This window comes from Columba livia, chromosome W (assembly GCF_036013475.1).
Source record: "Columba livia isolate bColLiv1 breed racing homer chromosome W, bColLiv1.pat.W.v2, whole genome shotgun sequence".
NCBI classification, from domain to species: Eukaryota; Metazoa; Chordata; class Aves; order Columbiformes; family Columbidae; genus Columba; species Columba livia.
Genome location: NC_088641.1, coordinates 12,635,178 through 12,646,482, shown reverse-complemented (window position 1 = coordinate 12,646,482; position 11,305 = coordinate 12,635,178). Strand labels below are relative to the sequence as shown.

The window sequence follows — 11,305 nt, the reverse complement described above, 5'->3', positions numbered from 1 at the left end:
CTTCTAGTTAGCAGTAGTGCTTGCTCTGTAGCGTTGCACTCAGCTGGCACTGTCAAGAGAATAAACAATATGTTATATTCTCATTTGATGACAGCAAAGGGCTTATTACATTATAAAACAAGAACCAGTGAGGAAAAAGGCAACATGAAAAATCTGCTAAAAAAGACCATGAATGACATAAAGGTATAGGATTTTAAGTAGTCACATAAACTATGTTTGCTGTTACTCTCAAACTGATATTGAACATTGCTGACATATGAGAGCGCCATGATTTTCCTTTTGGGTAGCTGAGATCCTGTTTTTAAGGATTAGCATATCCTCAATAACTGGTAGTATTAAGTATGGTTAGAGTATTAAAGTACTGGGGATGTTCACGGAAAGAGGAAAACTCTTGGTGGATAAGTCTCCACTTGTGTAGCTGATTGTATTTGATTGAATAGAAAATTAACATTTCTGTAGCTTTTAGAGATTTAAAGTCCTTTGGTCAGAACAGTTTGTCACCTTGTTTCTCCTGACAGTAAACACAGGGAGTTCAACACTTTTGTATCAGTGAAAACTACCTCAGATTACCTTGCATTTTTTTTCTGCTGGAAGAACATGTGGTGCAGCAGTAGGGGAGCCATTGCACCTTTACAAGGCATTTTGAGCTAGCTTAATACCTGGTGAGCTAAGAGTCAGCCAATGTGTCCCTTATCCTCTGCCAACAGCTCTAAGTTCTGAGGATAAAAAGTAACAGTGGCTTAGGCATGAAATTATATCCAGCTGTTCAGGAACTTTTATAGTACCCTTCGAGGCAAATTAAACACATTTGTACTTAAATATCAAAGAAAAAAAATAATGAACAATGCATTGGGCAGAGCCTTACCACCATAAGCAATTCTACAAGGAGTCTGCAAAGATGTGTCACAAGCAGATTCTTTATATACACTGGCACCAGCACCAGTCCTCTGAGTGGTTGCACGGGGCCATCCCCCAGCCCAGCTCTGCTGACCAAAGGTGGCCTCTGAGCACTAGTGTTCCAGGATGGCTACAAGACGATCCTGAGGCTACTTCTTATCTCATCACCAAGGGAAACTTCACAAGGAGTCATTCTGTCTCTGGCATTCCTGCTTCCAGCCAGTTTAACACCTTCTTGCAGCTGGGCCTTCTTGCACTCCATGCCAGATCACTCCTCAGTCACAAATTATCACTGCTGAGCAGTTACAATTAGAATTTCCCCTTCACAGACTACAATTTCAACCTTGTAGAGTCTTATATGTGTGAATCATCCAACACACATGGAACTGGTTGCAATTTCTAACAGCAGTTGCTGTCTGGGTTCAACTCACTACAGGAACAAAAATTAATCAACAGTATAGTAACAAACCACCAAAATGAGATTATATTAATCCAGTAGTTCTCACTGAATTTGAAATTGCTGATATATCTTGTGTGTAACTTATTGTTTATAAGACTCACATCAAAGGAGAGAAGGGTACTTGGTAAAGAACCTGAGAATGACAAGCAAACTGCACTTATTGTGATTCCCATATGCAGCAAAATGCAAAACTGATAATAAAACTTTCATTAGTACACAGACAGTTAAGTACACTGCATTGGCTCCATGCAGATCACATCACTACAAGATGTGTTTATACTACTACAGGCATTGGCCTAAGGGTAACATCCCTGCTCTTAGACTAAGTGATGGGGAGTAGAGTGGGTCTACATTGCTGGAGGCTGTTGTAGACAGTGATCCTGATGTAACCTTCAGGTCAGGAAATTCCTATGGCTTTGGCTGGATGGTCTGGCAGGAGAGGATCAGTGTGCCCATTTTTCTTGAGTAAATATACTAACCACTATAGGGTTGAAAGTATATGGGTCCTGGCTGGGAATGGCTGGTCATGTTTTTACACCTATTTCGGCACAGACCTATGTGTTTAATAATATAAAGTGAGTACCAAAATGGGCCAAATAGAGCTTCTGGTAAGTAAGAAAACATGGTCATGACCAGAATACAGAGGTTGAGAGATCAGCAGAGAGAGAAATGAGGTAAAGGAGGACAGCATTATATAAATCATATACTATCACTATAAAATAGGGACAGCAAGGACAGATATAAATGCTTTTGAAGGGTTGATGGATAGCTGAAGAGGTAATACTGGCTCTTTGGATACTTTGGAACAGCCAACAACTGATAGGGCTTTTTCTACTCTTGTCCTACAGGATTAGATTTTTGACATAGATATATTACTTGTAAATATTATTAGAGAGGTAAATGTTACCATGTTTTTACTTCTCAGGTAAAGATTAGAGAAAAAAAAAGGGCTGTGAACAATGACAGAGCTTAGATGACTTAACAATGACTTCATCTTAAATGGAAAGACAGAAGTCACTAGGTAAGCTTTTTTTTTTTAATTACAGTGGAAATCTGAGAAAGCTTGGAACTTTTTTAGCTATAGAGGCAAGTGTTTTATAGAATTAAGTGTTTTATAGAATTTATATTGAATTTATGTAGAAAAGAGTTCCAGGTGTACTTAAGAGACCACCACAGAAAGAATATTGAGATAACCAGATTGCCTACAAGGAACAGATTAATAGATTAGTCAGCAAAGAAACTCATGTCAGAAAGTGTGGCAGTGGGGTGAGAATTTCCTAATCCATCTCTCTTTAGATCATATGCTGTCAGATATCCAGAGACCTAGGGACCAAAATCTGCCATAATTTTCTTAAAATATTAACCAATGAGGTACAGTTTATTTTTGTATGTGATCATCCACCTTTCAAAATCTTTTATCTTGTTATCACTTATTTTTGTTTGTTTGGCCTTAATTTTCACTTTTTTCAATGCATTATTTCAAGCTGACCTTTTTTGTTGACCGCACAATTATTGTTGCATTCCTGCTTGTTTCTCCTATGCAGCACTTAACTAGGAAAGAAACAGTCTCCATGAGCTCTGGAAATAGGTATTGCAAAGCCAAGCTTTGTAATGTATCAAGATATTTTTCCTGGAACAATATTGTGTTGGAACATTTGATCTATTGGTATGAAGATAATGTTTATGAAGGTAATAACATGACCAAAACAACAACAAAACCCCCTCACACCATTTATATGACTTTGAAGAACTAAACCATTTTCTAAGGACACAGTAGTTTGCTAATAGTCCCAAACTCAGGGCATAATGACTAGTAATTCAAGCTTAACATGAAACAATGCAGAAGATACGGACTATGTTATGGGCCATGTTATTAAACTGCAGATCTCACGTCCTTACCCCCAATAAGCAAGGAAAGAAATATAGGGATATCTGTGTTGGATGTCATTAACACAGCTCTTATAAAGGGGATATTCCTTCAAAAAGTAACAAATCCAATTAGCAGTAAACTAAAGGGAAAAATTGGCTCTGAACCATTGCAGCTCTACTGATGTTTGCAAAAGGTCATACTGGAAATACAGGTGTGCTGGTTTGACTGAAAGTGAGTTAATTTTCTTCATGCATCTAGAAACTCTTCTTTTTCATGGCTAGCATGGTCATTGTTTGGATTTAGCTTGAGAACAAGAAGATAACACCCCGGGACAGTGTTTTTTTTTCTTCAAGTTGTTGTCTGGGAGCCAAGGTCTTTCTGAGCTCTCTGCCCACAGGCATGAGACAGCTAGGAAAGGGGACATAGATGGGGCAGACCTTGAATGACATCCAGACTAATAGTTAAGGATATTCCATGCCATTGGTGTCATGATTCATTTTAAGAGGAGTCAGGATTTTCTGGCTAGAGAGAGATGGAGATAGAGACCTGTTCTGGTTCTGCTCCTGTGGCAGATGCACAACCCCCCTCTCTCCCCTTCCCTTCCTTCGATACGGAAGGTGCAGACACATCTCCTTCTCCCCCCCCCCCAACCTCCCCAGTGGGGTTAACAGCTCCTTTTGACCCCAGAACCCGTTGATCAGGGTCATTAAGAGAGAGGAGGAGTGGGGGTGTAGAGGCGCCAAGGAGCTGCTGGGCGCCCACAGCCAGAGTGTGGGTGCTTAGAAGCTTCAGGGCACCCCACAGCCAGAGTGGGGGTGCAGAGAAGCTTCTGGAGTGCCCACAGTCATATCTGACAAGGCTACATAAACGGAACCCCTGCTGAGGTTTCGCTGCCGGTTGTGCGGACCTCTTGGAGAGCTGGCCAAAGGCTGAGGCCGAGAGCCCTCCTGCTTAGGCAGCCATCCTGCCTAAGGTAATCTCCCAGGACCAGGATTCCCCCACCGAGCCACATGGGTGAGTGATAAAACATCTTAATAATTCCTCGCAGGATCATGGGTGCTTATTCCATGCTTAAATATAACCATGTGTATTTTCTTCAATAATTCCTCACCACTTCGGCAGGTGCTTATTTCGTGCTTAGATATAAGCATGTGTATTTTCTTAATAATTCTTTGCCAGATTCAGGCAAGTGTATACTTTTCCCGGAGTCAGGGACGGCTCTGGCATTGTTTTTGGTGAGCTACGTGTATGCACACTGTGGATCTCCATTGTTATTATTTGCTGCACCTCAATAATTACCTTGACTGATACTCTAACCTGTATTTATGTCACTATTGGAGAGCTAAAACCCCATCTTCCACCGGTTAATCTGCTGCACCTTCTTTACCGAATAAAAGTTTGGTTTGGACTCTGTTGTCCGTCTAAACTAACTTCGGGGTGCCGCCGTGACAGCTCCTTTTCGGTGGAATTCCATTGGGGAGCCCTTTTAGGCCTTTTGCCATCCTGCCATTTTGCATTGGCATCTGGCCCTTTCTGCCTTTTTCCCCTCTTCACCTGGCATTGACAGTCAGCTGATCGGAGCCAGCCCAGCGAGAGCCGGAGCCGGCGGGGTTCAGCCGACCACGAGGTTCAGCCGAGATTAGGAAGCTCAGAGGGAAATGTACAGGGACAGCTTGATTCCCGGCGAATCCCGATCCCCGCAGCCCCGGCAGCCATTGCGAGAGAGCGGCTGATGTGGCAGGGGGCATTCCCATGGTGACAGTGACCACACCCCCTCCCCTTGCCTTGAAAAATCCTTTGGGAGGGCAGTGACTAGTCACCACGTGCAAGGGAGAAGCAACCAGCTTGTGTAGCGGGTGAGTCCCACCCACACTGTGCTGCAGTAGCAGGTGTGGTAGCTTGTGCAGCAGGGTGCAGAGAGCACTTGTCACTTGTCAGCCCCTCTAACTTATTGCGAGCATCCCAGAGTGCTGACGACCATGGTCGCCTCCAGGAGGAGAGCTTGTCTCAGACTGTGGCTATGCAGACTGAGGAGGTTCTGTCCCGAACAGTGGCTGTTCAGGTCTCCGGCTGCAGGGAGTGCCAGAGCCTGCTGCTGCCGGGGGAGGGAGGCCAGCACTCCACCTGTGTGAGGTGTGAGCAGGTGCCACGATGGAGAGATGGGGACGCAACTTGATGCAAGCAAAGTGTCCGCTTTATTGTTCTTTACACAGTCCTTTTATACTGTTACATACATTACAACTACTATCGTGGATTATACTGATTGGTATACCAACTAATTAGTTCATACATATTACAAAAGCTGAACTCATGATAGGTTAGTAAGAAAGCATGCATATCTTATCTTAGTTCCTTGTGGCTACGTGCCCTACGTGCTGGGAAGGCTCTGCATTCCTCACTGTAACAAGATCACTGTAACAAGATCCTTTTACTCGACCACCAGTTCCTGTTCTTTGTTCTTACATCCACATGTTGTAACTTTCCACAGCCCCCAGTAATGCTGACACAGCAAGCCCAGTAACTAAAACTAGCATATTGACTACAGATATATATTTTTGCTAATATCCTATAAGCCTAAATAACCCACATCTCCCCCTTTTTGTTTTCAAACATTTGCTTCTTCCCAAGGTCGGCGTCCAACTAGTTCGAGGACGTCTTGCTTCACCAACATTTCTGTACTGGGAGTTTTCAGGAGGTCTTGTGCTTGCACAAGAAAAATCTTATTTACTGAAGCAGTTATCGACCTTCGTAAGCACTGCAAGATACATGGAATCGTTAGTAATAACACACAAATTACTGAGAGAACCAAAATTCCCTGTTTAAGTAAATCTTTTATCCACCCTGTAATTCCCCAAGAAGCTAGCCACCCATCGAGTCCATCCATTCCTTCCTGCACATTGTGAATCCTTTCTCGTAGTTCTGCAATCTGTTTATGAATGCTCACAGAGTGATCAGATAGATTCATGCAACACATTCCTTCAAATTCTTGACATCCATGTCCGTGGGCTAGTAAAAGGAAATCTATGGCAGCACGATTCTGTAAGACTGCATGTCGTAAGCTATCTACATCTTGAGCTAATCCTGACAAAATGTCAGAGGTCGTGTTAAATTCTTTGACAGCCCAGCATGCCAATTGTTTTATTTTATTCCAATTGCTTGCGGCCATCCCACCAGGCAAAAATAGGGACAGAGCTATAGTAGATCCTAAGGACCCTAAATTGACGTGATCATCGCAATCTGGTTGTAATTGTCGCAACGACCTTTTTGATCTGGTACTATTGCTCAGGGAACGATTAAGCACGTCCCTCATATGAGGTGCGAACAGCGTAAGTCTCCCAATATAACAAGGTCCTCCCACAGGTTTAAAAGGAATTCCGGGCCATGCTCTATCTCCACAAATTAAGAAATAGCCTTTTGGCAACCTTACCTGTCCAGTGATATTGGCCACATCTCTAGCCCCTGCATTTATCGAAATGTTCCAATGACCAGAGTTACCTGACACGTTTTGATAATGAATCAATGAATCTAATGTCTCTTTGTGACCATCTCGAATCAAATACCAAGTCCAGCTATCACCAAAATAGACCACTCCAGTCCCGTTAACAGGAAGAATCTCCGGTCTCGTATCAGAGCAATTTGCGCGACTTGAGATGTTCTCCCATTCCCCCTGTGGAGGGAAGGAGCCCCAAAGTGTCAGTTCCTGAAACGGTAAGTGATTAGAGAAATTGAGCCTTTGAATTAAGCCCTGCTGGAGCATGGCTCCCTGCTCTACTGGCCAGTCGCTACTTTTTGTACACCATCCGTCACTGTTATTTCTCCTCCATTGCCAATATGTGGAATTGAGTACATTCGACAAATCAGAGGTGTTCACGTAACCTCGAAAATCGTCTAGGTGTACATATGGATACCCAATTAAACATGTTCTAAACGGATCGCTTACTTGCGCCAGGGACAGACAAAAGTCTGTGGTCCCGGTACGATTTGCCCACGTGAGCCATACATTAGTACGAGGGTCAACATGATGCAAATCAAAGTTAAGGCCTAAGCTTATAGTACTTAACAAAAGGATTAACACTTGGCCCATGTCTGCAGGCTTTTAGTTTTCCTTCTGTTTCTCTTCTTCAGACACCTCCTTTTTGTTTCCTCCCACTTATCGGGGTTTACTTCCCAGATCTGTGGTACTGGAACAGATTTATCACATTCAACGGCTTTCCAAAGAACAATATTTGATTGCTCAAAAATATATCTATGCCACTTTTCCAACTTTTCTTGATAGGAGCGAGTTCTATCGCCCTCAATTCCAGTTTCCACTAACAGTCTCTGTAAGAGCCCCTGATGATCCTGCAAACAATAGTCACACCACCGTCTTACGCGGCACCTATTTACCCACTGTGGTCTTTCGCAGTCAGCACAAATTCTAAGGATCCAGAAATTGCACACTTTGCAGTCTGGACACTGAAGCTCTCGCTTATCTGTTTCTGAGACGGAATTCATTCGGGAGCAACGTTCTCCTCATCGAACGCAGGTTCTGGAGCGTTATCAGAAGACTGCCGTTGCAATGTTTCTCGGAAGGGTCTCACGTTCTTTGCCGGGATCCAGCAAGGACCTCTCTCTGTGGAAACACAAGCATAGCCTCTACCCCATGTAACAAGGGGATAGGGTCCCATCACTTTACCTGTTTCGGGGTCCCGGATCAATACTGGCGGCTTAATCTTGGGTTCAAAAAGGGTGTTTGTGCTAAAATGACGAACTACTGGAGGATTGCTGTCTAACAGGGAACAATTCAAAAAATTAAAAACATACAAGGCTTTCTGTATTCGCTCCTCTGGTGTAGCAGCCCCTATTCCCCCTTTTTGTTTTAATAACAGGCGTTTTAAGGTTTGGTGAGATCGTTCTATCAAAGCTTGTCCCGTAGGAGAGTGAGGGATACCTGTGACGTGTGATATACCCTAAGAGGCAAAAAAGGTCGTCAAGGTTTTGGATACATACGCAGGGCCATTGTCAGTTTTAATTTGAGAGGGTACCCCTAAAGTAGCAAAGGCGCGCATCAGATGTTTTTGCACATCGCGTGCTTTTTCTCCTACATGACAGGAGGCAAATAACATTCCGGAAAATGTATCAATAGAGCAATGAACAAACTTTAAACGACCAAATTCAGCAAAATGAGTGACATCTGTTTGCCAGAGTTGAAGGCTTTGTAGCCCTCTGGGGTTAACTCCTTCTGCTATAGAAGGGAAAGAATGTCTTTGACAATCAGGACACACCGCAATGATATTATGAGCTTGTTGTATAGTGAGGTCAAATTGACGCTTAAGGCCTGCAGCATTTTGATGAAAAAAGGAGTGGCTGAGTCTAGCTTGCGCTAATCGATCTGGTAACACCTGCACCGGTAGCGTAAGCAAATCCGCTTGTCGGTTCCCTTCTGCAATAAAACCAGGTAGAGAAGTGTGAGATCGAACATGCATAATAAAATAAGGGTGAAGACGGGAATCTAACAGGAAAATGAGTTCTTGTAACAAATTGAACAGTGCCGCATGAGAAATATCCCGTAGCACAGAAGCTTCTGCTCGGCTAACAATTCCTGCAACATAAGCAGAATCAGTGATTATATTGAGAGGAATAGACCATTTTCGAAACACTCGAACAACTGCAGACAATTCTACTATTTGAGGAGAACCCTGTACAGTCTCTACATCTGAGCTCCACTGTTCCCGATGGTCATCCCACCAAAGGATAACAGATTTGTGAGATTTGCCAGACCCATCCGTGAATACAGTGAGGGCTTGTAAAGGCTGGTCACTCCGCTTTGGAACAGGTAGAAGGTGAAAATCAATGCTTAACAGCTTGTGAGAAGGTGGATGAGAAGTGAGTTGGCCTGCATAGCCAGTCAGGGCTATACCTAGTGCATCTGATTGTTGTTGTAGCCATTGCAGGTAAACACTTGTTACTGGCATACATATAAGGGCGAAGTCCGTGCCCGCCAGGGTAAGTAATCGCTGTCTGGCCCTGATGATTAAAGATGCAAACATCTCATGTTGGGTAGAAATCGTCTTTGTGGCTTGGTTAGGCAGAAAAATCCATTCAATGATCAGTAAAGGGTCCATTTTCTGGCAGTCCCATTGAAAAATAAGTGCATAAGGCTGTCTAGCAGGATTAAGGATGATTAATTGAAAAGGCAATTCTGGTTCCCATCGATGCGCTTGTCTGGAGGCAATTGCTGCTGCAGCTTTATGCAAGGAAGCTATGGCTTCAGGACTAAGAGTTCACGGAGCGTTTAAGTCCGAGCTTCCTTTAAGCATTTCGAATAGGGAACGAAGGTCCGCACTAGTGATTCCTAACAATGGTCTGACCCAATTAATTGTACCCAGCAGTTTTTGTACGTCATGTAAGTTCTTTACATTCGCCTGTATTTGTAAAGGTTGCGGAGCAATAGTCTGAGCCCTTATACGCCATCCTAAGTATTTCCAAGGTGGCATTCTTTGAATTTTTTCCGGTGCAATACAGAGGTCTGCTGATTTTACAGCAGCCACGACAAGGGCTACAGCTTCCTCCATGACTTCATGGTGCTGTGCTGCCACTAGAATGTCATCCATATAATGATATAACAATGCAGCAGGTACTGCAGTTCTAACAGGACTAAGTATGTTTGCTACATACCATTGGCATATTGTAGGGCTATTTTTCATTCCCTGCGGTAGCACAACCCACTGATATCTTTGCAAAGGAGCTTGCATGTTGACGCTTGGTACAGAAAAGGCAAATTTAGGGGCATCATCTGGATGCAATGGAATGTTGAAAAAACAATCTTTGAGGTCTATGATAGTTAAATGCCAATCTCGAGGGATCATGGTAGGGGATGGAAGCCCAGGCTGCAGGGCCCCCATGTCTTCCATAGCGTCATTAATTTTTCTGAGGTCATGGAGCAAGCGCCACTTGCCAGTCAGTTTTTTAATAACAAAAATAGGCGAGTTCCAAGGACTCGTTGAGGGTACAATATGTCCCATAGATAGTTGTTCGTTAACTATTTCTTGGAGGGCGTGAAGTTTTTCCAGTGGCAGGGGCCATTGATCAATCCAAATAGGAGTATCTGTCTTCCAGGTTAACTTTGGGGTTTCACGCCCCTCAATGGCCCCGCCTAAAAATGTGTCTGGATAGACACCCCCCACTGAGACAACACATCACGCCCCCACAAGACCATAGGTACAGGTAAGATAAACGGTTTGACTGAGGCAACTTGTCCTTCTGAATTTTGAACTTGTATCATTTCTGCGCTTTGGCGGCTAGCTCCACACCCCCCAATTCCTGCTAACGTCTGAGAGATATCAGCTAAAGGCCACCTAGAAGGCCACTTCGCTTGAGAAATAACGGTAACATCTGCACCTGTATCAATGATTCCACTCAACACGACTTGCTGACCTCTGCAAATGAGGGTGCATTGACATATAGGACGTTTTTGTGAGATGGCTTGAGCCCATAAAATTAGTGGTTCTCCCGTAGACCCAAAGCTTCCCTGTCTCTGCGGGAGCATTTGGTCAGGGATTGAGACATAGTCCTCCTTAGGGATCAGTATCAATTGAGCGATACGACTTCCCTCTGGTACTGTGCAAGGAGGAAATGGGGTCCAAGCCATAATTTTGATTTCGGAATTACTGTCAGGATCAATTACTCCAGGCAATACAAAAAGTCCTGACAGGGTGGTGGATGATCTTCCCAATAATAAAGCCTGCGTTTGAGGGGGCAAAGGGCCTGCAACTTTGGTAGGCAGTAAGTGAACAGAGGAATCAAGTAGCGTTACTGTGTGGGCGGTTGCCAGGTCCAGGCCGGCGCTCCCTGCTGTTGCGGGAGAGAGACTGGAAACCCTCCGGTCCCCCGCTCCTCCCCCCGCGCTTGCAGGGGCGTTGAGGCTGGCCGCGGAACTTGTGTCTGCACGCGCCGCGGGTTCGCGTTTAACTGCCGGTTTCCCGGTATGGGATGCCCATTCACATCATATTTAGATTTACATTGGTTTGCAAAATGCCGTCCCTTCTGGCATCTGGGACAAACACTAGGTGCTGGGGGTCTCCTCCCCCCGGCGCTGC

The 11,305-nt window shown here is 44.1% G+C and overlaps 1 protein-coding gene across 1 annotated transcript in view; it reads right to left on the bottom strand.

The window, feature by feature from the left end:
• Nucleotides 1-5,403: 5,403 nt before the first annotated feature.
• Nucleotides 5,404-11,305, bottom strand: part of LOC135577216 (uncharacterized) — a 28,079-nt gene continuing 22,177 nt past the window's right edge. Inside the window, exon 4 of the mRNA XM_065045111.1 lies at nt 5,404-10,404. Within this exon, the coding sequence (XP_064901183.1) occupies nt 9,491-10,404 (914 nt within the window). The 3' untranslated portion in view covers nt 5,404-9,490. The remainder of the gene's footprint in view (nt 10,405-11,305) is intronic.